The sequence below is a fragment of the Triticum urartu genome, chromosome 3A, assembly GCF_056163025.1.
Source record: "Triticum urartu cultivar PI428250 chromosome 3A, HENAU_Tu73, whole genome shotgun sequence".
NCBI classification, from domain to species: domain Eukaryota; kingdom Viridiplantae; phylum Streptophyta; class Magnoliopsida; order Poales; family Poaceae; genus Triticum; species Triticum urartu.
Window position 1 is genome coordinate 27824166 of NC_141875.1, and position 26376 is coordinate 27850541.

Genomic DNA, 26376 nt, shown 5'->3' on the forward strand with positions numbered 1-26376 from the left:
CCCTTGTTGAAATTCGAAGAGACGCCCGTCAGACCAATGGTTTCCTAGTGTTTTCACGTGGGCCCATGCGGCAAGTCTGACTTGGTGAACGCGCCCGGGCCTCCCAAAATCTACCCCAGATATGGGCTTGATATGAGGCATCCCGGTTAGCCCGCGCATATGGGGCCGCTATGAGGGGCCAGTCTAGGTCGGGTTATTTTTGACCGGTTAACGACCGGGCTGTCCACCAGGCTTATAGATTGGTTGTTAACTGGTGATATCTGTTCTTGTTCATCACGATGATCATGAGTGACGATCTGCTTAGGTATCAATGTGAAATATGAAATATGAAGATCTATCGGCCATGATCCTTTAGTTAATAGAGGATTCATAAGATTAGTGGCCGCAATAATGTCTGACTTACCTCTTTCTTTGCCGGCTGGTTGCCATCTCCTTTAAATATAGAATCGGGAAACGCCTAGAGTGATATTTATCATGTTAGAAAAGCACTGACAATGTTTTAGTCACAACGTTTTGAATCACCTTTGTCATGAACTTAAGATGCCGATTGCCACACTTCGGCAGAACATAGCCAGTTCTACGCCCTTCCAGTCTAGCTTTTTTTAAAGCACTGGCCGTAGAACAATCGTTCTATGTAACTTTCATTAACATTAACAAAAGTTACAAGAGAAAGCGAAAGCAAAACAAAACAAAAGTCTAGCCCAACTTAGCTACAAGAAATAAAGGAGTAGGCAGCAATGTTGTCTCTCCTCGGGTTCACAGCCTGATCGTGAATGTCTCGGAGACGGAAAGCCACTAGCTAGGCCCATAGCTAAACTTTCATTTCTTTCACGATGCATCATATTCCCATAATTAGTGATCTAATGGCTTTCGTTGTCTCGTGATCCTTCGAGCTAGTGAGGCCGCTACGTAGCATGCGACCTACTTGAGTAATAGCAGCATAGTATGTATGTGTGTGAGTGTATTGAGTGGTTAAGAATTGATGGGGCAGTATACTTATAAAGAAGCCTAGATGACATTGTATGCATGGTTGAAGGTTGGTGTCTGAGACTATACCATTGATCATATTGATTTCTGGCATGTCAGAAACTAATTTTAAGATATGACCCCACAGGCCGTTATAAGTTCCATTAAGGGAAGGAAGGCACCTCTGTTTACGAATTTACATCTACAACTTTGCTGAGGATGGGAATGAGAATTAGATGATAAAATCCAAATGAAGTTAATATCACATCATCCCCAAGGTTTGTCATACACCACTACTTTGAGTGTATAAAAGCAACCAATATATTGGTACCGACTTAAGGATTTGAATGTCATCTAGAGCTGTAGGTTGTGTGACGGGCATGAAATAGAAGCATGTTTCCACATTATGTAATGCTTAATGAGTATTCTACGAGGAAAGAGGCAGATATTCTAAAGGGATAGGTATATTTTTCGTCCTCGAACTTTTCCAAGAGTTTAGAAATCGTCCCTCAACTTAAAACCGGATAGTTTTCGTCCCTCGTGCTGCTTCGGGTGGTTTTAGTACGTGGTGAATAGTAACTCGGTGAACAGTAAAATCGAAAAAATAGCAAAGAAAATCATAAAAATCTGAAATTTTACAGTATCGAGGATACTCTGGTGCGCAAGACCCGTGCCAAATTTCATGGTGTTTCAACATTCGAGCAGCTCGTGACAAACAAAAAACCGTAAATATGTACATTGGTGAACAGTAAATTCAAAAAAATAGCAAAAAAAACTAAAAATTTATGTAATTTTTTGGCATCAAAGATGGTCAGGTACGTAAGATGTGTGCAAAATTTCTTCATCAAATGACATACGAGGAGCTCTAGCCAAAAAAAAACAAAATAGCAAACTTTTAAAAAAATTTGAGCCAAATTTTGTTTTTTTTGCCACGAGTTCATACAATGCCCAAACAACACGAAAATTTGCACGCACGTTGAATCCCCAAGCCTCTTTGATGCCAAAAAAAATTCATACTGTTTTGATTGTGTTTGCTATTTTTTGAATTTACTGTTCACCGACGTACATATTTACAGTTTTTTGTTTGCCGCGAGCTGCTCGAATGTCGAAATACCATGAAATTTTGCACGGGTCTTGCGCACGAGAGTATCTTCGATGCTGTAAAATTTCATATTTTTTTGAATTTTTTTGCTATTTTTTCGATTTTACTGTTCACTGAGTTACTATTCACCACGTACTAAAACCGTCCGAAGCGGCACGAGGGACGAAAACTATCCGGTTTTGATAGTTGAGGGACGAAACTATCCGATTTTGATAATTGAGGGACGAAAACTATCTGGTTTCGAGTTGAGGGACGATTTCTAAACTCTCGAAAGAGTTCGAGGACAAAAAATATACTTATCCCTATTCTAAATGGTTGGCCATCTATATGATTCACACCTACGTTGTCTTTATGCTGAATTTGTTACAAGGAAAGCTTTAGGTCTTCATCATGTTGGTTAAAACAATATAGGCACGCCAAAGATACTTGTTGCGTCTTGGATTATAATACCCTTGAACGTGTTGTCATCATTTTCTCTAAGTTTCTTTCTATATTTTTAAGGTTAATGTCAGTGTTGTCAATTCATTTTTACCTTAGAATATGTTTTACTTTTTATTAGAATTTTTTACTGGTAAAAATGAAGTGATTGGCGTGAAAAATCCCATTTATTTTTCATGTTTGTGGTAATGTTTCTGGCTCTTGTTTTTTTTTTCGTTGCTTAGTACATATTTGGCCGCTGAGTTTCCCCCTACATTGGTACATCCGGCATCAGTTTGCTAATGCAATCGTGAGAAACAACTTAATTTTGTGTTAGAATGTCAAAATAATTTTTTATAACTAATCCACTTAGTATGTTATTATCATTATAAAAGTTGCACAAGTTTACATTTGTTTTCTTGCACAATACGGATGAGTGCAAGTTTTCTGTACCTTGTGTTTTTTTTCTTTTGGAAAAGGAAGTTGACCCCTGGCCTCTACATCAAATGATGCACACACCATTTTATTAAACAAAGTACGAGGTTTCAAACAAAGGTCTCAAGCAAACCGTGTAAGTAAGGACAAAAAGTGCCACAACAAAAATAGGGTAAGATGAATAACACTTATGCTATTGTTGGACAGCCATCCAAACCGATTGTAAGTATCCCGTCCTATCGTCTTCCAACAGTTGCACTCAATAGGCATAAGCTCCTTATTATTTGGATGGAGTAGCAACCACGTACGGATCCAAGCAAACACCTGGAAGATGACATGTAAAAAATTTGTGATAGTTCATCAGTTAAAAGTGACATCATTCGGACAGTTCCATGACTCAAAAGTAATGCATCAAATCTGAACTGTTTTGTGGCCTCTACACACACGACAAGCACTAAACTAGCATCTATACCCTACTAGAAGACAACGTAATAGTCCAATAGAGATGGAGGTCATAGGGATCATACCTGAGGGGAGCCGCGCCAGCGACGGAAAATAACTCTGACACAAGGATCAAGGGAAAATGACTCCAGCACACCAACAGAGTTATTTACCCAAAACCATCATACTTGAGATTAGGATAACAATTTAGTATTAGATTTGAACCAGGTCACAAAAAACCATCATCTATGTGCCTAATGCGTAATGCAGAGCACTGACGCTCGAATTTGGCCGTGAAAATAGCGAAACCGACAGGTGGGGCCTGCCTGTCGGGCTGGCGTGGCGAAGACCAAAAAGTTTGACTGACTGATGTGGCAAATAATACACGAAGCCCACCTGTCAATGAGTAAACAGTCATCTTCTTCACATCTCTGTTTGTATTGGATGTTTCATCAAACAGCTTCTAGGCAGCCATCGGGGAGCTCTTTCTTGCAGGCATGACGATGAGTTTGACGGGGCCGGAGCACGGGGCGGAGTGCGGTGACCAGGGAAGGCCACTCAGATCAGACGTGAAGCCAGCGGCTCGTCGGGCTTCAAGCTGCCGGCGATGACGGCTCGGCGGCCGGCTGGACAGGCCCTCCAGCACAGGCGCGACCAGGGGCTCCGTGCTCACCGCCGTAGCATCGCCAGCCGTCGTGCGCAGCAGTCCAGCGTGTCGTAGCGTCGCCAGCCGTCGTGCGCAGCAGTCCAGCGTGTCGTAGCGTCGCCAGCCCAGAGCGAGCTCGCCATGGAGATTCTTGCCTGCAGGTGGTCGTCGCCCGTCCGCCGCAGCGACCTTGCTGCAGTCGCCGCCCTGCCACCGGCCACCGGCGTGCGCACGCACGCCCGAGCTACGGGAGGTGGCGTCGGGGGCTCATGGGGAGCGGCAGCAGCTTGTCTGCCTCTCCATGGAGTGACGGCGGAGGGAACTAGGTGAGCGCCGGAATCAGCGAGCCGCGGTGCACGCGCCAGGTCCCGCCTGCGGTGGCTGCAGGCGTGTGTGCATGCCACGGCTAGCGGCGACTGCAGGCGTGCGTGCGTGTCCGTGGCCAGGGGCAGCCCCATGTACGCAGCAGGGGCTCCTCTGCCACGCCGACGGGAGCGACGGCGGCCTCCTCACGGCGCGCCCAACACCACGACGGTGCTCACCCGTGCCTCTAGTCGCGGGACTCCATCCGCCCACAAGCTGTTCGATGTAATGTCCATGAGAAAGAAATGTGAAGAAGCGGAAGAAATAAAAAAAGTAAAAGTAAAAAAAAACAGTTGAGTCATTGACAGGTGGGACCTTTATCCAACTCAACATATTGTCCATGTAAGCACGCCACGTCATCCCGTTAGGCGGGCCTCACATGTCGGTTTCGCTGTTTTCACGGCCTGAGCGTCAGTGCTCCCCGTTACGCATTAGTCATAATTTTGATGGTTTTTTGTGACATGATTCAAACCTGGTACTACTAAGTTATTAGCCTAGCCTCAAGTGTGATTATTTTGGGTAAATAACGCACACCGACACAACCATCATTGTGCTTAATGTGTTGGAACACACCCCGATACATAGGACTGGTAACCCGGTGAGTTCGTGTGATGCCCACAAAGGATAAACGAGCTTATATGTCTCCTGCGGGATTGACCAGAGTTGTATCTTGCCTAATTTTCTTAAATTCCCATGCACGTTTCCCGTTACTCAAGCTTCTTGCTAACTTCTCGATGCCTCACACTCCTACTCGAGGAGTCACATAAGGGATCATATTAGTATTCAATTTTGACAGTTGCTACTCTATTCCAACTGATTGGTCAAAAAAAGATAAGAACCAATAGAGATTTCAAACACATTGGCCTACAAGGTGTTGATTTTGGGGCAGTGTTCATGGGTCTCTGTGCTCTCTGTGTGTGTGTGTGTGTGTGTGATGAGAGTGGACATCAGAGAAGTGGAGAGGGAAAGGGATGGGGTTGTTTTTAAAAGACATGAGGTAGAACGAGTTTGCGCAGGATCTTGAATATCAGCCACGTCACTGATTTGGGCACGTGTCTCTCCTATTGGCTATATACCATGTCATACACCTAAAACAAATGCATTATTATTGTAGAACTACAATAGGACAAATGCGACCTACATGCGTTGATTTGTGGGTGATCGCGGCTCCTTAGCTTGTCAGAACGACATGAAGTGTGGTATTGCACTAGCATGTTGACCTTGTTTAACGATCACAGTTATCATCACTAAAAAATCTGCTGCTCTAGCACCATTTTACTTGTTCAGTGGAGAGTAAACCCATTGAGCTCTCGTGAAATACTCAGATGTCATGAAGGATTTTTAATCATCTTTAATACTTCCTCCATCCCAAAATAAATGACTCAACTTTGTACTAACTTTAGTACATGTATCAACTTAATGGGCCTATCATCTTAAAATCAACACGTGTTGATGGCGTTTGTCCTTCTGTACCAGCACAATTAATGTGCATGACATTTGACATTTGCTCTAGCACAAATGACATGGGTCTATACCTACCTCAACGTCATCAGAACATCAAACACAAGAACAACACCAGCGAGGGTACTGCTAAAGAATAAAGTAGCGTGATACACACCTATTCATAGTTGTTCGTCCGCACTACTAACCCAACACCTGATAAAAACATACTCCATCCATCCTAAAATAAGTGTCTCAACTTTGAGACGGAGGGAGTACTATTCAAGGCCCAAATGCGAATTGCTTCTGCCTCCATCGTGCATAAAAGGAACCCATTTTCTTCCTTTATCCATTCTCCATATTTATCAACCCACACGCAAACACCACTTACGAACACAATCCTGAAATCCACGCATTCCACACCAATGTGTTTGAAATCTTCATAGGTCATACTCTTTTTTATTGATCTACCTAAAAAGCACTGGTCGGGTTGTTGAATCCGGAGATGGTATTTTGCCATGACCAAGTGTAAGAGTGGGAGGTATTGGGAGGTTAGGGAGGTCCAAAGCCAACTATGTCATAGCTTTAAGCCCTGAAACAACTGATCAAGACGAAACTAGCATATCTTGTGTGTGAGAATTTTTATCACATCCACAAGAAAACCTCAAAGACTTTAAGAACATGTGGGTCCTAGAATAATTAATGGTTCGAAACAACTGGCCAAGACGCAAGTGGGATATCAAGACCAATGTAAGGATGAAGGTCTTTAGTCATTTTTAATTGTTCGGCGTTCCTCTGTAATATGTATCAGACTGGATGTGATCCTCTGTAATATGTATCCTAAAAAAAAAGACTGGATGTGATCCTGGCGGAATGTAACAAGCGGTAGGGAGTGGCCTTTGACATTTTTGAAGGAAACAAAACAAATTGAAATTCACTGCCATTAGTTGCAGAGGAAAAAAATGAAGGTAGGGTGATTTATAAAGCATAAATTTTAACATCGCAAACCAATATACGCATAGTAATAGTGCACACATGAAATTCAATTCATATTGATGAGTGGCATGTGCTGTAACACCGCCACGATATTTGGGTTGAAGCTAGCTACTACCACTATCAAGTACCTTAAAATAGATTTTCAAAACATTCATCACATGAAAATACAACTAAAATAAGTACATTATAGATTGCTAACCTATTCTCTGAAAATGCCACTAAAATACCGAAAAATATGCCCCTCACATTTACCTTTGCCAGGTCCTCCCCCTTCCTACCCATCTTCTTGTTCGTTTCCTTTACCGGCAATGCCGCTGCGCCACCAGCAACTGGGAAAGCCTATGCACCGCGTGTCTACGCCGGTGACCCCGCCCAGCCTCTGCAACTGCGTCCTGCCTGGCTTGGTCGCTTGGATCTGGAGAGCCCGTGGGAATTGCTCCTGGCTGAGAAGGGACTCCACCCTAGCCTGACCAGCGAAGGCCGCTGCCTCTGCGAAGACTCAGCCCTCAAAATATCCATCCCACCGCCGTCGGGCACCAGATCTGCTGCGCACATGGCCGCTACCGATGCAACATCTTGCACTAGCCGATCTTTTGAATCCACGTGCCATAGCGTTGGCAGGATGAATCCAGTCCACATTGTAGAGCTCCTGCCACCACAGCCATCCGCACCGAGCCCCTACGTCCATGCGCGGACCACCTGTTAGTATGGACATGGATTTTTAAAGCTCGGGCTTCTGGACACCCCTTATCCTTAGAGAACTAACGTATTACATGAAAAGTTTCCTTCAAACTTTGCAAGATACCAAAACATTCTAACTAGAACGTGGGAAAAGACTTCCAGATTTTTTCGTCCAACATAAATATACGAAATAAGATTTTTTAAATAAAAAAATATACTTTTTCGTATTTTGATGCATGAAAAATTCCAAAAGTTTTTTCCACATTCTAGTAAGAATGTTTTGTTGAGCCGTCAAGTTTAAAGTTCATATGTTGTTTTATATGGGAGAAACAAAAAAGACAAAAATAATTGAACGAATCGTGATGCAAAAAAGAGTGGCTAGATAAGGAAGTGTCCTGAAATCTATGCTCTTCAACATGTTTACCCTGTTAGTATGAGTGTGGGCCTTCCAATAGAGGGATGCACCAGCGAAGGACACCTTTGCCTTTGACCCCAGTGCTGTAGTCATGTCCACCGCAGCGGCCGGAAACCGTCATTGAGGAACGCGCGGAGGCTAGTGTATTGATCGGTGAAAATAAAATTTTCATTTACATATCTTCCTCATTTTCGCCTAATTAAGCCTCTAAAGGAAGAAGCTATATTATTAGCATTTTTTTTCATTTTACCATACCTACAGATTTTGGCTCACCAGCTGCCTATAGATGTGCAGAGCTAATATAAGCGTGAAGATGTCATCTCGGGATGAAAATTCTGGTGCCTTTGTATATGTGTGCAATCCATTTGAAATCCACAGTAGTGTATAATACTTCCTCCATTTAATATATAAGTCTTTTTAGAGATTTTAATACGGACTACATATGAAAGTATGTAGACATATTTTAGAGTATAAGTTCATTCACTTTGTTTCGTATATAGTCCATATCGAAATCTAGGTATATAGTCCGTATACTTTTATTTGATGGCTCCATAATTTGCTTGTAAAAAGGCAGCACATGTCTCTGTGTTTTACATATTTCATTTTATATGTATTGTATCAGTCTGCACTCTGCACTACAAAATCTAAATAGAGGAAAAATCTACAGCCATAGACAAATAGAGAGTTAGAGACCACACACACAGTGACACGCAGACAGAATCTGAAAATTCGGATAAGAGATAGGATTACAGCCAATGGAAGCCACACAGCTGCGGACCATATCTCGTGTGCAGGGGCCCGCCCAACAAGAGCCAGATTCTCTCCTCTCCCTTGGAGCCACTAAAACATATTGCCGTCCGGACAAATCTTCTTCCTGTAACACATCCATCCATTTCTAGCTGCAGGCAGAGCAGAGTTGAGCGTGTGGGAGTCGAAGGAGATCGAGATGGCAACTGCATATGCTCCTCCGATGGCGAGCCAGGTGATGAAGAGCGGCTTGGTGAGCTCCAAGCCGCGGGGGCTGTCCGGCGCCTCACTCACCAGGAGGCCCCGCTTCGTCGTCAAGGCCGTCAAGTCTGACAAGGTCAGTTGCAATTGCATGGAAGAGAGAGCTAAAATTAAGCGATTCACCACACTTGTATCTCATACATATTCTTGTGTCTCCTCTCTCTCCTACAAACAGGGGACGTACCAGGTGGTCCAGCCCATCAACGGCGACCCGTTCATCGGCAGCCTGGAGACGCCCGTCACCTCCAGCCCCCTCGTCGCGTGGTACCTCTCCAACCTCCCCGCGTACCGCACCGCCGTCAGCCCGCTCCTCCGCGGCATCGAGGTCGGCCTCGCCCACGGCTATCTCCTCGTCGGCCCCTTCGCGCTCACCGGCCCGCTCCGCAACACGCCAATTCACGGCCAGGCGGGAACCCTCGGCGCCATCGGCCTCGTCTCCATCCTCAGCGTCTGCCTCACCATGTACGGCGTCGCCTCCTTCAACGAGGGCGCGCCCTCCACCGCGCCCGCGCTCACGCTCACCGGCCGCAAGAAGGAGGCCGACAAGCTGCAGACTGCGGAAGGCTGGTCGCAGTTCACCGGAGGCTTCTTCTTCGGCGGTGTCTCGGGCGCCATCTGGGCCTACTTCCTCCTCTACGTGCTCGACCTCCCATACTTCTTCAAGTAGATGATTATTGTTTGGCATGTACGATGGGTGCAGATGATGTGATCTCTTCTTGATGGTTGCTTGAAAGAGTCTATGTATAAATGAATTTACGTATTCCTCAGAACCTTTGCATGGATGATACTGCGTATTATAACATGGGAATGTTTAATTTCTATAATGGTGCGTGCATAAACAAAACCCAATCAGAAACATCTTAGGACCGTGCTAACTTCCGACACTGATCGAAAGATAGGCAACATATGCGAACGCCTACTTCTTTCTCTAATCACACATGCATGCAAGGCTTAAGAGCTAATCGGTGTGTGGTTGCCGAAGAGGAACGCATGCAACTAGCCTTGACTTATGATTCCATACGTGCATGCAAACTAAAAGACAAAACAGATAATGTCAGCAAAAGATTTTTCTATTTTGAAACTTTAGAATTTTTTGTGGCTCAAACTTTTGCTTCGATTGAAAAACCGTTTTCACGTAAAAAATCATCGTGACGAGAGCTTTGAAAATAGATCATGTTGGTATGTTTCGACGACTTTTTTTCAAATCAAAAGTTACCACGTTGGACTACGTAAGTTATCACGCTTGCAATACATAACTTATCATGGTGTTTACACTGAACTTACTAGGGGTATGTTTCAACTACTTTTTTGCCTGGGTAAAAGATTACCATGACATTTGTATGTTAACTATCAGTTCTGCAATACCACATTCTAGCACCGATGTCGTGCCCAGGCCGCAAGGTGAGGTCCATGTGCACACGCGGCAAAGGCTTGCTTATGAAACATCACTTTGGGACCTGTGTCATGTCAGGCCAGTTTAGGCGTGTGTTGGGCCAGGGTGATCCCATTCTGGTCCGTTGGCCGCCTATGATCATGTCCGATGGGTGTAGAATATCATTCTATATAGTATAAGTTATCGAGGTATATTTTTCAACAACTCTAGTTAAGCTGCAACTGTATGTTATGATTTTTATTTTTTTACATCCAGAATGATGGTAATACCAGTATGTAACATCGGTTTCTTCTAGTTTAGATATGGATATATCTCTAGTGTAAGTTTAGTAATGTACCAAAACTAACACTGTCTAATTACTACTTTGGGTCTAGCTTATTTCCTCGCTCAGTGGACACGTGGTGGTGGTTGCACATACATAATTTTGGTTTGACCAAGGTCTCTAACTCTACCGATTCCCTTAAAAATAAATGTACTGAAAATAACTGGCACCATAAAAAGTGAGGCATACTAACGGCCGGTGTACATGTTGACGATGGTCACTCCATAGCATGGTGAGTTGCATGATCGATCAACATATGCAAGTGACTTTTGTCGTTTCTGCTACAATTAATCAAAAATTACAACGTCACTGGGTCTGTTTACCTCCTGGTGGGATGATGTGGCTAAGAGCATCTCCACCCACGCCCCGGGAACACCCCCAGGCCACTTTTTTAGCACCGGCAGAAAAAATGCTCCCAGTCACGTCCCCAAGTCCTAATTTTTCGCCGGATTGAAGCAAAAACAGCCCCGGCGACCGCAACCCACACCCAGCCTACCGGGGGGCGCTTGGGACCGCCGGCACTCCCTTTTGCATGCCGAAACCCCCATGTCAGCCTCTCTTCCCTCTCTCTCTCCCCGCTCGCCCACATGCAAAAGGAATCTCGCCCATTTTTCCTCGCTTCTCTCCCTGCTCGCCGCCCGCCTCCTCGCCGCACTGCCTCGCGCCGCCCGGCCGCCCGCCTCCTCGCCGCTCCAGCCGCCAGAATCGCCTCGCCGAGCCCCAGGAAGCGGAGGAGGAGGATGAGCGGGGAGAAGCAGATGCGGCGGGCGGCCACGTGGAGCGCATCGGAGCCAGCGTGCTTGGCTCCGTTGGTGAGGAGGAGCTCCGCGAGGTCGAGCAGCATGCTCCCGGACTCGTCCTCGGCGTGGGGTGTGGCGTGCCGGGCGCCCCCTTCCTCCTCCTCCCTCCTCTTCGTCCTCGTCGACGCCGGCCATGGAGGGCGCGCGCGGCCAGGCGCCCCCCTTCCTCCTCCTCCCTCCTCTCCTCGCTCCTCGACCTCGCGGGCGGTGTGGCTGCTGCACATGCCATGGCGGGGCTCGCGCTCGTGCGGCCGTGGCAGAGCTCGCGCTCGCGTGGAGGAGGGAGCTTGATGGAGGGATGGTGGTACGCGGCGGCGAGGCCCGTGCCAAGGAGCGTGCGGCGGACGGTGGCGGGCGTCCTCGATGGTGCTGGAGACGGTGTCGAGCTGCGATGCCGCCACACGTCCTCGGAATGCGTCTTGGGTGGGGGGACGGCCGGGAAATTTTGCCTCCCATAGCCAGAAATTCCGCCGGCGTGATCCGAAGCGGCGAAAAAAAGACCTCCTGGGGGCGCCAACGAGTGGAGATGCTCTAACATTGAAGACCGTATAGATGTTATATTTTTCTTGGCCACATCACGCTAGGAGTAGGAGGCATGACATGTTAACATGATAGTGCTTTAAATTTTGGAAGGATAGGGAGGACTCTTTAGTCATCCTCTGTCATTGCAGTGAAATATTTTAGGGTCAGGATTTGGTGACACGGGGGCCACGTGCCCCTCTTCTGCTGGCTATCAGATGCTTGTCTTGTTTTGGTAGTATGGGTCTAGGACGAAGCACGACGAGCTGGTTACGTTGTTCTTTCTCTATAGTCTGGCAACTACTTTGATTTGCCAAGGTCCGATCGACCGTTTTCTAGTGTCAGTTTAGTAATATACACAAACTAACACTGTTTAGTTGCCACTTTGGGTCTAGCTTGTTTCCTTGCTCAATGGACACGTGTGGTAGTAGTTGCACATACATAAGTTTGGTTTGACCAAGGTTTAACTCGAATCAAGATTCCCGCAAAGAGGCACTCTGCTGAAAATAGCTGGCAATATGAACAGTGAGACATACTCCGGGTCGGTCTATATATTGACCATTGTTACTTTATAACATGGTGAATAAACCACTAGCGGCATTGCAGGATCGATCAACATGTGCAAGTGACTTTTGTCCTTTCTGCTGAAATTAATTACAACGTCCGTGGATCTATGAGCTGCATGATGAGTGACCTGGCTAATGTTGAAGACCGTCGACATGCCAGTACTTCTACATCCTCTATCTTGATAAACCTACCCTTTTCCTCGCTACTTCTCCATTCTTCACTAACCTCCCCGACCGTCACACACGCACTCACACCTGCGCTGTCCCAAAACCGAAAACAATGCGCTGAAATCTGGATATTCTCTAAAACTTCAATAGAAAGTCAATGTTGCTGGAAGCGTATTTACGTGTGTTTTACTTGAATACACCACACTAGGAGTAGGAGGCATCGGAAAGTTAGCAAGATATTATGCCCATGCTTGGAATTTTGGGAAGGCTAGGGAGGATGCCTTAGTCATCCATTATCCAGGTGAAAGAATCTAGAGTTGGGATTAGGTACCATGTTGGTTGTGTGCCACTCATCAACTGGCCATTGTATGCTTCTCCTGTTTTGGTAGTCTGAGTCTAGGACGAAGCACGGCGAGGTGGTTAGATTGTTCTTTCTCTAGGCTGGCAACTGCTCGGCTCCAAGTGGCTAAGGTTCGATTGTAACAGGTGGAAGGGCCGTGGGCAAAATCCTCCAATAATATCTAACAAGTGGGCCTAGACCTGAAAATAAAACAAAAAAAAGTAATTTGTGCTATTTTGTATAGTTGCCAATCAAAAGTGTGGGCATTTAATCAAACAAAACTAAAGATATGCAATTGGACTATAAAAATCCCAGGAAAGAAAACAAATTAATGTATATGGGAAAGATGTCGCCTCCCTCCCGCCCCCTCCCCTCCCCCTCGGGCGGAGCAACGAAGCCGCCATTAAAGCCCAATCCCCAGCTTCCCACCCACCCCCGCATCTCACCGAACTCTCCCCGCCCCAAATCCCCATATGAGAAGACGCATGGCTGCATAGTGACGCCGCGGCGTGCGGGTTCGCCGACTTGTGCCGGTGGCGCGGGTAGCGGAGCCGAGGGCACTTCCGCCTCCGACAGCGGCGCCGCTGCCCGAGATCGATCCGCACTCGCCGGAGGCTCGCCGCGATATGAGGCGGGTGGTGCTGGAGCGCTTCCTCGACCGCGACGAGTGGGGGGAGATCCACATGCATATCCTCCGCCACGCGAACTTCGTCGAGCGCGCACGCTTCATCGGAGACAACGGCTGCGAGGATGTGGAGCTCCTCTTCTGGGCGATTCAGGAGGCGGAATCGCCAGATCTGCGGCAGGCCGCCCGCTGGGAGAACTTCCGGACGGCGAATCCCTCAAGGCTCAACATCCGGCCACCGTCATGGGAGGGAATCGCCAGGATCCCGCCGGAGTTCATCCCTCCGGGGACCGTCTGGCCTCCGCGCCGTAAGTAGATCGCCTGCCCCGACTGGTTCAGACACAACGACGACCCATCGATCCTCCCCCATGGCCTGGTGAGTTGGGTATGCATCTTCATGTTGATTCAACTCTTAAGGCTAGATTGAGGGATTTCCGTTTGCGCCGTCGGAGGATGCATGCTTATGTTGGTTCGATTGAACGTTCGTCTGGTTCGATTACTGCTGCACCTGTTTAGGATTTGGTGATGGAGATGAGGGTTCTCCCTCTTGACACCCAGTGTAATAAGAAGTGTGTGGCTGCTTTTGCAGCTGGCGAGACCTCGTCGGAGGATTTCTCCGGCGAGGGGCTCAGTCATAGTTTGAATTCCAGCCCCAACCCAGAAGCAACGTCTCCCAGCCGTCCCCACCTGGTGAACCCAGCTTTGCCTGGGTCCACGCTCAAAATACGTGTTGTTGGGGAGAAAGCGGATAAGACGAGGGGATTGCGTAAAGACGAATCCCTAGAAAACATAGAGGAGCACTTTGGCCAGCTCTGGCTCATCCCCTCTCCCCCCGCCGCCGCCTCCCTAGAAACCCTACCCAACAATCGCAAGACCCCCGAAAGACCGAATTCCTTTGCTGGATCCGGAGAGACCTGGTTGAGAACAAGTCCTTTTCAGCTGCGGATTGTTTTCCTGCAGTCCGTCGTCCGTTTGATCCACCTCCAAAACAAATCAAGGTTGTCCGTGAGGGGATTGACCCTGGTTTTATCTCTTTCACGGAGGCTATTAAGCGAGGGGTGAGGATGTCAGATCGCCGTGTCGGGGGGAGTAGCAATCCGGCTGGTCCGGCCAAGGGGACAGGGCAGAAGCCTACTGCATTCGCCGAGCGGAAGCCAGCTGCGCCTGCGACAAAGGAGCAGGCCCCTGCCCCCAAGCCCACCAGATCCACAACCTCGACTGCTGGATCTGCTCAGGTACAATCGTCCCAGTCTGTAGAGGTTGAAGTGGAGCAAGTCCTTGATCCTAGGTATAAAGACATGATATGTTTTAATTGTGGTGGACCGGGACACTATGTTGGAAATTGTGTGAAGCCGAAAGCCTGCTTTATCTATCAGTAGAACCACAACGTAAACAACTGTGCAGCGTGGTCTAAGATTCAACCTATTGCTGCCTTTTTTGGTAGTGGAGCTCAAGGCCTTGGTTTTTACCATGTGGATGTACCTGTTGCAAATGAGTCCAAATGGTTAAACTTCCAGAATTGTGCGGTGGTCAACATCCTGAAAGGAGAAGTGAATTGTGCCAAAGTTATGGAATTACTATCTGCTACTTTCTGTAAGACTAAGCACTGGCCTTGGCAAATCAGAGGGCTCTCCAGTAAGACCTTTTTGGTCAGGTTCCCTCCTTGAAAGAAAGTGGAAGATCTTATTGAATTGCCTAGGTTCTCCCTGCTACAGGATGTCAATGTGACACTAACTGAATGGAAGGGTGGATGTGAACCTTTTGTTGAGTTGATTGAAGCCTGGGTACCGATTGAAGGGATTCCCCCAAAGTGGTGCACTTGGAAAGTATTTGCCCAAATTGCTTCATTGTTTGGGGTGCTTACAGATGTGGATTGGAATGGAATGTTTAAAAATTTCTTTGAGAATGTCAGAGTTAAGATAGCCTGCAGAGATCCAACCAAGATTCCTTTTGAGAGACTAATTGAGATGAAGAAGAAGATGTCTCCACTTGGCTTTACTGTTGAGGGCTTTGAACAAACAGGTGGGGTTGATTCTGTCATTGATGTATATGGGGATGAAGATGATTTTGAGGAAGATGAGAGAGCTGAGGAAGATCAGACAGGAAGACAGGATGGAACACAGGGTGAACATGCTTCTGATGGATCAGGGGGTGGTGACTTAGCTATTGATGAACTTGACAAAGCCAATTTCTCAGCCAAACAAAGATCCTCAAACAAGTCTGGTGCTCAGATGATGGTGGTTGCACCCATGGGAGATGGAATATATGTTGATCAGGAGGAATTTATTCTGAAATGTGCTTTGACAGCTGCTGGCCTTGATGGTTCATCTTCTGATGGACATGAACCTGAACATGATTGTGTGGGTAATCCTACAGATCAAATCATGAATACTGTTGGGGAAAATAATGGGATGTTACCCACAAAACCCCCTCTCCAACTAAGGAAGATACTACACACTGTTGGGTTTCGTAGTAATTTCAAAAAATTTCCTACACACGCAAGATCATGGTGATGCATAGCAATGAGGGGAGAGTGTGATCTACGTACCTTGTACATCGACAACGGAAGCGTTTGGTTGATGTAGTCGTACGTCTCCACGGCCTGACCGATCAAGCACCGAAACTACGGCACCTCCGAGTTCTAGCACACGTTCAGCTCGATGACGATCCCCGGACTCCGATCCAGCAAAGTGTCGGGGAAGAGTTCTGTCAGCACGACGGCGTGGTGACGATCTTGATGTACTACTGCCGCAGGGCTTCGCCTAAGCACCGCTACAATATTATCGAGGACTATGGTGGCTGGGGCGCCGCACACGGCTAAGAGAAAGATCACGTGGATCAACTTGTGTTCATGGGGTGCCCCTTGCCTCAGTATATAAAGGATGGAGGAGGAGGAGGCCGGCCAAGGCAATAGGTGCGGCCAGGATGTGGAGTCCTACTAGGACTCCAAGTCCTAGTAGGAGTCCACCAAGAGGGGAGGAAGGGAGAAGGAAGTGGAGGAGAAGGAGAGGTGGCCGGCCCCCTTTTCCCTAGTCCAATTCGTACTAGAGGGGAGGGGGGGGGGGGCAGCAGCCCCTTGGCCCTTTCTCCTCTTCCCACTAAAGCCCATCAAGGCCCATTGCTTCTCCCGTAACTACCCGGAACTCTGAAAAATACCCGAATCACTCGGAACCTTTCCGATGTCCAAATATAGTCGTCCAATGTATCAATCTTTACGTCTCGACCATTTCGAGACTCCTCGTCATGTCCCCGATCTCATTCAGGACTCCTAACTCCTTCGGTACATCAAAACTCATAAACTCATAATATAACTGTCATCGAAACCTTAAGCGTGCGGACCCTACGGGTTCGAGAACAATGTAGACATGACCGAGACACGTCTCCGGTCAATAACCAATAGCGGGACCTGGATGCCCATATTGGCTCCTACATATTCTACGAAGATCTTTATCGGTCAGACCGCATAACAACATACGTTGTTCCCTTTGTCATCGGTATGTTACTTGCCCGAGATTCGATCGTCGGTATCCCATACCTAGTTCAATCTCGTTACCGGCAAGTCTCTTTACTCGTTCCGTAATACATCATCTCACAACTAACTCATTAGTTGCAATGCTTGCAAGGCTTATGTGATGTGTATTACCGAGAGGGCCCAGAGATACCTCTCCGACAATCAGAGTGACAAATCCTAATCTCGAAATACGCCAACCCAACATGTACCTTTGGAGACACCTGTAGAGCACCTTTATAATCACCCATTTACGTTGTGACGTTTGGTAGCACACAAAGTGTTCCTCCGGCAAACGGGAGTTGCATAATCTCATAGTCATAGGAACATGTATAAGCCATGAAGAAAGCAATAGCAACATACTAAACGATCGGGTGCTAAGCTAATGGAATAGGTCATGTCAATCACATCATTCTCCTAATGATGTGATCCCGTTAATCAAATAACAACTCTTTTGTTTATGGTTAGGAAACATAACCATCTTCGATTAACGAGCTAGTCAAGTAGAGGTATACTAGTGACACTTTGTTTGTCTATGTATTCACACAAGTATTATGTTTCCGGTTAATACAATTCTAGCATGAATAATAAACATTTATCATGATATAAGGAAATAAATAATAACTTTATTATTGCCTCTAGGGCATATTTCCTTCACACACATGACTCCTGAGAGGAATACTGAGAACATGGAATACTGTGAGGATCTGTTGAGATCAGTGGATATATATGACTCTGAAAAATGAGGAAACCAAAGAAGAAGAGTTGGGGGTTCTCCCTCCTGAGGTTGTCCAAATCCTACAAAGTGAAACTTGGAGGAGGTCCTTGCTGGAATCACTTACTCAAACCAAGTGTGAAGAGGCTGGTCATGAGAACAAGACAAGATGGGGGCCTGTTGTAAAACAAAGACCTGCTACTAGAGGCCATGGCAATGTTAACATCATGGAGAAAGCTGCAGCATACAAGAGAGAGAAAAACCTGGAAATCCCACCCACATTCAAAGGTAAATCCTTCTCTACTATGGATAAAATCATCCTTACTAATCAAATGAGTCAAATGAACCTGATGATTGGGGGGGATGACACTCAAAAGAATCTTACCATTGATGAGATGATAGCTGTGGAGAAAGAGAGATGTTTGGTGTTTGCCAACAATAACCCTGAAATTGTGCATCCTGACAACCTTGATATTGATTCTAATGACTTAGTTAGTACACCTAAAGGTGCCCCCCCTTGGAGCCAGTGGGCACTGCTGATACTCCCAGGGGAACACCCATTGTTCTAACTAAAGTTAAGCCTTGTGGCTTGTCCCACCCTTTCAAAATTAATTAGTTATGATAGGTCTTATTTGGAACATTAGAGGTCTAGGGCAACATGGAAAAATACAATGCCTTTGTGATACCATTGCCAAAACTGGCATTTTCCTTCGTCTTCAGTATAATATTTCCAAGATGGAAAGATACACACATACGATTTAACAACATCAAATGCGATAGATGCTAAACTACGACTAGCTGGTTGTGCTTCCTCCACAGGAATAGGCGTACTAACTGGTGGAGTTGGGGTTCGCCGTGATAGTACTGGCCCATTGGGCACTGGAGCTCCCTTACTAACTGCTCTTGTTTGGGAGCTCTGTGGTGGAGATGGTGCTGTGTCAACATGAACTGGGTTACTATCGGCTGGGGTTGGGGTTAGATTGGGTGAAGCAGGTGATACGTCTCGAACGTATCTATAATTTTTGATTGCTCCATGCTATATTATCTACTATTTTGGACATTATTGGGCTTTATTATCCACTTTTATATTATTTTTGGGACTAACCTATTAACCGGAGGCCCATCCCAGAATTGCCATTTTTTTGCCTGTTTTAGGGTTTCGAAGAAAAGGAATATCAAACGTAGTCCAAACGGAATGAAACCTTCGGGAACGTGATTTTCTCACCGAATACAACTCAGGAGACTTGGACCCTACGTCAAGCCAATTAACAGGAGGCCACGAGGTAGGGGGGCGCGCCTGCCCCGCCCAGGTGCGCCCTCCACCCTCATGGGCCCCCTGTTGCTCCACCGACGTACTTCTTCCTCCTATATATATCCACGTACCCCCAAACAATCAGATGCGGAGCCAAAAACCTAATTCCACCGCCGCAACTTTCTGTATCCATGAGATCCCATCTTGGGGCCTATTCCGGAGCTCCGCCGGAGGGGGCATCGATCACGGAGGGCTTCTACATCATCATCCAAGCCCTTCCGATGAAGTGTGAGTAGTTTACTTCAGACCTACGGGTCCAGAGTTAGAAGCTAGATGGCTTCTTCTCTCTTTTTGGATCTCAATACAATGTTCTCCCCCTCTCCCGTGGAGATCTATTCGATGTAATCTTCTTTTTGCGGTGTGTTTGTTGAGACCGATGAATTGTGGGTTTATGATCCAGTCTATCTATGAATAATATTTGAATCTTCTCTGAATTCTTTTATGTATGATTGGTTATCTTTGCATGTCTCTTCGAATTATCAGTTTGGTTTGGCCTACTAGATTGGTTTTTCTTGCCATGGGAGAAGTGCTTAGCTTTGGGTTCGATCTTGTGGTGTCCTTTCCTAGTGACAGAAGGGGCAGCAAGGCACGTATTGTATCGTTGCCATCGAGGATAACAAGATGGGTTTTTTTAATCATATTGCATGAAACTATCCCTCTACATCATGTCATCTTGCTTAAGACGTTACTCTGTTTTTAACTTAATACTCTAGATGCATGCTGGATAGCGGTCGATGAGTGGAGTAATAGTAGTAGATGCAGGCAGGAGTCGGTCTACTTGTCTCGGACGTGATGCCTATATACATGATCATACCTAGATATTCTCATAACTATGCTCAATTCTGTCAATTGCTCAACAGTAATTTGTTCACCCACCGTAGAATACTTATGCTCTTGAGAGAAGCCACTAGTGAAACCTATGGCCCCGGGGTCTCTTTCTCATCATATCAATCTCCATAACTTTATTATTGCTTTGCTTTTTTACTTTGCCTTTTACTTTTCACTTTGTATCTCTATACCAAAAATACAAAAAATATTATTTATCATCTCTATCAAATCTCACTTTCGTAAGTGACCGTGAAGGGATTGACAACCCCTAAGCGGGTTGGTTGCGTTGAGCTATTGTTTTTGTGTAGGTACGAGGGACTCGCGCGTAGCCTCCTACTGGATTGATACCTTGGTTCTCAAAAACTGAGGGAAATACTTACGCTACTTTGCTGCATCATCCTCTCCTCTTCGGGGAAATCCAACACAGTGCTCAAGAGGTAGCAAGAAGAATTTCTGGCGCCGTTGCCCGAGAGTCTGCGCAAAATTCAGCATACCAAGTACCCATCACAATCCCTATCTCCCGCATTACATTATTTGCCATTTGCCTCTCGTTTTCCTCTCCCCCACTTCACCCTTGCCGTTTTATTCGCCCTCTCTCTCTATCCTCCCTCTCTTTCTCTATTTGCCTCTTTTTACCCGTTTGCTTTTTGCTTGTGTGTTAGTTTGCTTGTTTGCCGCAATGGCTCTTCCTAGATTCGGTGATCTTCACCTTAAAAGGTTAGAGGAGATCGAAAACAACATCAGGAAGTTTATGGTTTTGCAATTTGAGCATAATAATTTCTTTAGAAATGAGCTTAAGGAACAAAAAGGTTTTATGAGTTATATGAATAAAGAGCTCGATGATATGTCTAAAGAATTTGATGGTATAAGATCCCAAATTGCTCGTCTTAAAAAATTAACTGCTGAAATTTCGAATATGCAAGCTACCTTAGTCAATAAGATGGCCGCTAAACCGGATTCCTATGAAAATCAAGATGAAGATCCAAAAGTTATTGATGTGTCCCCTATTAAATCTTTGTTTTGCAATATGAATCTTGATAATGATGGGACTAAATATGATCCACCTTCACCTAGAAGGCGTTCTAAGAATTTGGAATTTGTTGATCTTGATACTAAATTTGATAAAAGTGGGATTGAAGAAATTAAAACCGTAGATGTTGCTAAACCCACTATATTGGATTTCAGGGAATTTAATTATGAAAATTGCTCTTTGATTGATTGTATTTCCTTGTTGCAATCCGTGCTAAATTCTCCTCACGCTTATAGTCAAAATAAAGCGTTTACCAAACATATCGTTGATGCATTGATGCAATCTTATGAAGAAAAACTTGAATTGGAAGTTTCTATCCCTAGAAAACTTTATGATGAGTGGGAACCTACTATTAAAATTGAAATTAAGTATTATGAGTTTTATGCTTTGTGTTATTTGGGTGCTAGTGTCTCTACTATTCCCAAAACTTTGTGTGATTTGCTAGATTTCCGTAATTTTGATGATTGCTCTCTGAACTTGCATCTTGCGGATTCCACTATTAAGAAACCTATGGGAAGAATTAATGATGTTCTTATTGTTGCAAATAGGAATTATGTGCCCGTAGATTTTATCGTTCTTGATATAGATTGCAATCTTTCTTGCCCTATTATTCTCGGTAGACCTTTCCTTAGAACGGTTGGTGCAATTATTGATATGAAGGAAGGGAATATTAGATTCCAATTTCCATTAAAAAGGGCATGGAACACTTCCCTAGAAAGAAAATAAAATTACCATATGAATCTATCATGAGAGCCACTTATGGATTGCCTACCAAAGATGGCAATACCTAGATCTATTCTTGCTTGTTATGCCTACACTACTAGGAAAAGGCCTACTAATGGCGCACCTGTTTTGGCTACTAATGGCGCACTACAAGTGCGCCATTAGTACCACGCCACTAGAATATTTTAGTAATGGCGCACCACAGGTGCGCCATTAGTATCCCACAGGTGCGGCATTAGTATCTGGTATACTAATGGCGCACCTCATGGAAGTGCGCCATTAGTAACAAATTTTTTAATTTTTTTTCGTTTTTTCTTAATCTCAGGTCACTATTTCACATATGAGATATCCAACACATATATATACAACAAGCGTCCATATAACAATCATATCCAACACGCAAGTTTCATCATATATACATACATAGCCAACACATAGTTCCATCGTTACATATTACAAAAGTTTCACATTGTTCATCCAACACCGTTATCCATCAATTCACAAAAGTTTCACATTGATACAAAATAAAAACACAAATGGAAAAGAAGCACTCCATCCATGCAAGCTTCCGTGAATTAAATCAAATCTGCAAAATGATAAACAAGAAGTTAGAAGAAGAAGAGGAAGAGAAGAAGAAGAAGAAGACTAGAAGAAGACTAGAAGAAGAAGAACACTAGAAGAATACTAGAAGAAGAATAAGAAGAATAAGAAGAAGACTATAAGCTTATTATGTAAACTTGATCATTTTGTGATAACATAAGTAATTTTGGAGCTAACCTATAGGAAACTAAGCATATAAGCTCTCTAAGTTAGCATATTAGAGCCAACTTAGGTAAAATGAAGCTAACCTATGTCATTTTGGAAAAGAAGAAGAATAAGAAGACTATAAGCTTATTATGTAAACTTGATCATTTTGTGCTAACATAAGTTATTTTGGAGCTAACCTATAGGAAACTAAGCATATAAGCTCTAAGTTAGCATATTAGAGCCAACTTCGGTAAAATGAAGCTAACATATGTCATTTTGGAAAAGAAGAAGAATAAGAAGAAGACTATAAGCTTATTATGTAAACTTGATCATTTTGTGCTAACATAAGTAATTTTGGAGCTAACCTATAGGAAACTAAGCATATTAGAGATAACATAGGTAACTAAGTATATATATATATATATATCATTTTGGAGATCTGACATACCTGACATAGTTCAGTTCTCATTGTTCTTCTCCTTCTCCTTCCGCATCCTGATGCGCCAAGAGCGGCGAGGTGGTGGAGGCAACTGTGGGATGTAGTCTTCTACCACAATTGGCGTGGTCATGTCACCCAGCTGTGGGATCGCTGGCACCACCACCGGTGCGTGGTCATTGTCAGGCACCACCACCATCGCGAGGCCACCTTCAGGCAGGACGGGCATGACCATCGCTAGGTCATCCTCAGCCACCACCATCTCTTGCCCATGGTCAGCCACCACCATCTCTTGCCCATGGTCAGCCAGCACCATCTCTTGCCATTGGTCAGCCACCACCAGCGCTAGGTCATCCTCAGCCTGATGCCCATCGTCATCCTGCAGCTCCTCATCCCCACTCTGCTCCTCTTCTCCTGCACTCCAGTCCGGATCATCCTTCTTGTTGTCTTTGCTGCTGCCAGAATCGCTGCTGCTTTCGCTAAAGCTAGAATCGCTGTTGCTTTTGCTACAGCCATAATCGCTGCTGCTTTGGCTGTAGCCAGTGTCGCTGCTGCTGCTCCCATTGCCTGTCCAAATGCAACAATGACCGTTAACAATCGATGTGAGACAAAGCCAAATGTAGAGGAATAAGAAGAGGCAGAACGCACTGGCATCTTCATCGTCAGCGTAGCGCATGCGACACATAGTTGCGTTGAAAACCTTCACGCTGAGCATTGTGGCGTCATCGTCATACCTGAAGAGAAGAAAGTACCCGGTCCGCAGGTCGTAGGCACTGTAGAACTTCTCCCAGCAACAGCATAGGTACATGTGGCCCTCCTTGATCACCAACTCGACGTCCCACAGCCTGCGAACCCCGCTGCCGGCCTGTCGGAGCTTCACATTATCTGGCAGATCTTCACCCAGCATGTTCATAAAAGTGTCAGACAGCCTCTACAATTTGGGACAAGGAGTGATGTAGCAAACAACAGAGTTATCATAATGAGATGGGTGAAGGGGAGATCTCTCGTTTTATATACCTGCCTCGTGGCTGATACTGAAGTCCCAAGTATGATACTGAAGAACTCGAAAGCATCCAACTCGTACTCCGGTGAGGCAGAGCGGCGGTGGCTGCTTCCCCCCATCTCTGATAAGCAGCAGAAGAGACCAATTAGTACCCTTACAACATTATCATACAACATTATAGCAGCATAAATTTTGAGCAGAAGATAATCAACTACACCAATGCACTTCCGAAGTTTCCGCTTCCCACCCATGATGTTGTTAAGCGAGGACTAGTGCCAAATGCATTTTCGGTACGAAAATACATCACAGGCCACTATGTTATTTAACATCTTTCTTCTCGAAGACTAATGATTGTTACATCCTACTAAAATGATGTTCTATCCTCAGAGATGTCTCGTTGCTTATGAGGAAGCAGCAAATAAACACTTCAAAAAAGCTCTCGTCCTCGAAGATGCATTCTTGGTTATATTACCGTTCTGAGTTATGTTGTTCTGTTATTTTATTTGAAGACATGAAGGGTTACTTATTTGAAGATGCTACTCCTAAGAAAGTTCAACTTTTCGATCATCAGCCTCTACAATTAAACAATGATGCATTCTTCCTTTTGCTTTCCATCTTCTTCTTCTCCACCTCTCTTCTTTTCTTGTTCTCCTTTTTCTTTCTTCTCCTTCCTCCTCCTCCTCTTCTCCTTCTTCCTTTCTTGTTCTGTTTTTCAACTTTCTTCTTATTCTTCTTCCTTTCTTTTTCTTTTTCCTCTTCTTCTACTACTTCTTCTTTTTTTCAACTTTCTTCTTCTTCTAATTATCTAAACCTAAATCTAGCACTAACCTAAACCAACCACTAACCTAAACCTATCAATAAGCTAATTAAAATTAAACAGCAAAGAAAAACAGTAGAAAAAAACAAAAAATGCTCACCATGGCTCCGGGGGCAGGGGTTGTGGTGGACGGCCGCGGTTAGGGCAGCGGCGGCGGGCCTGGCTCCAGGGGGGCGCGAGGCGGACGTAGGGGGCCCGCGGCGAGCCTGCCTCCGGGGGCGGCGCGGGCACAGGGGCCGACGGGCAGGTGGTGGGGGCGGTGGGGCACCAGGGGGGCGCCATTCGGGCGACGGGGCGCCGGGGCGGTGGCGGGTGGTGGGGGCGACGGGGCGAGGGGCGGTGGGGCCAGGGGGCGGTGGCGGGTGGCGGCGGCGGCGGGTGGTTGGGACGGTGGGGCGACGGGGCGAGGGGAGGTGGGGCAAGGGGGCGGCGAGGGGAGGGGGGCGACGGGGCGAGGGGAGGTGGGGCTCGGCATTACTAACAATTTTTTTTCAAAACTACTAATGGCGCACGGTGGGTGTGGTGTGCCATTACTATGTCAACTAGTAATGGCGCAGTGTACCACGGTGCGCCATTAGTAACAATTTTTTTTATTTTTTCTCAAAACTACTAATGGCGCACCACACACCAGGTGCGCCATTAGTATATAGTAATGGCGCACCACATGTCTGGTGCGCCATTAGTGGCCATATCATCTATAGCCCTTTTCCTAGTAGTGCTAGCTATGGGCGTTAAACGATAGCGCTTGTTGGGAGCCAACCCAATTTTATTTTTATTCCTTGATTTTGCTCCTGTTTAGTGATTAATAAATTATTTAGCCTCTTTTTTTGTTGTGCTTTTTTGTGTTTAATTAGTGTTTGTGCCAAGTAGAACCGTTGGGAAGACTTGGGGAAAGTCTTGTTGAACTTGCTGTAAAAAACAGAAACTTTAGCGCTCACGAGAACTGCTGTCATTTTTATTTGGAGAGTGCTATTTAGTTAATTCTTTTTGCACATGATTAATAGATAAATTCCTCACGTCCAGCAATTTATTTTAGAATTTTTTGGGTTCCAGATCTTGCGCTAGCTACAGATTACTACAGACTGTTCTGTTTTTGACAGATTCTATTTTTCGTGTGTTGTTTGCTTATTTTGATGAATCTATGGTTAATAGAATAGTTTATGAACCATAGAGAAGTTGGAATACAGTAGGTATAACACCAATATAAATAAAGAATGAGTTTATTACAGTACCTTGAAGTGGTCTTTTGTTTTCTTTCGCTAACGGAGCTCACAAGATTTTCTACTTTAAGTTTTGTGTTGTGAAGTTTTCAAGTTTTGGGTAAAGATTTGATGGATTATGGAACAAGGAGTGGCAAGATCCTAAGCTTGGGGATGCCCATGGCACCCCCAAGATAATCTAAGGACACCTAAAAGCCAAAGCTTGGGGATGCCCCGGAAGGCATCCCCTCTTTCGTCTACTTCTATCGGTAACTTTACTTGGAGCTATATTTTTATTCACCACATGATATGTGTTTTGCTTGGAGCGTCTTTTATGATTAGAGTCTTTGCTTGTTAGTCTACCACAATCATCCTTGCTGTACACACCTTTTGAGAGAGCCATACATAATTTGGA

At 45.4% G+C, this 26376-nt stretch overlaps 3 protein-coding genes across 3 annotated transcripts; 2 read left to right on the forward strand and 1 right to left on the reverse strand.

The window, feature by feature from the left end:
* Positions 1-8702: 8702 nt before the first annotated feature.
* PSAL (photosystem I subunit l) lies at positions 8703-9680 on the forward strand. The gene is made up of 2 exons (XM_048705532.2): positions 8703-8986; positions 9086-9680. The coding sequence occupies exons 1-2, from the start codon at positions 8849-8851 to the stop codon at positions 9575-9577; spliced, it is 630 nt and encodes a 209-aa protein (XP_048561489.1). The 5' UTR covers positions 8703-8848; the 3' UTR covers positions 9578-9680.
* Positions 9681-13491: 3811 nt separating this feature from the next.
* Positions 13492-13959, forward strand: LOC147978130 (uncharacterized). Its single transcript, XM_087516521.1, is given in 1 exon segment — positions 13492-13959. A coding segment is annotated over 1 exon segment (468 nt).
* A 9005-nt stretch (positions 13960-22964) lies between these two features.
* Positions 22965-23855, reverse strand: LOC147978131 (uncharacterized). The gene is made up of 2 exons (XM_087516520.1): positions 23591-23855; positions 22965-23509 (listed from the first exon to the last, which is right to left on the reverse strand). Exons 1-2 carry the CDS (start codon positions 23853-23855, stop codon positions 22965-22967), a joined length of 810 nt encoding a protein of 269 aa, XP_087372646.1.
* Between the last annotated feature and the right edge of the window lie 2521 nt (positions 23856-26376).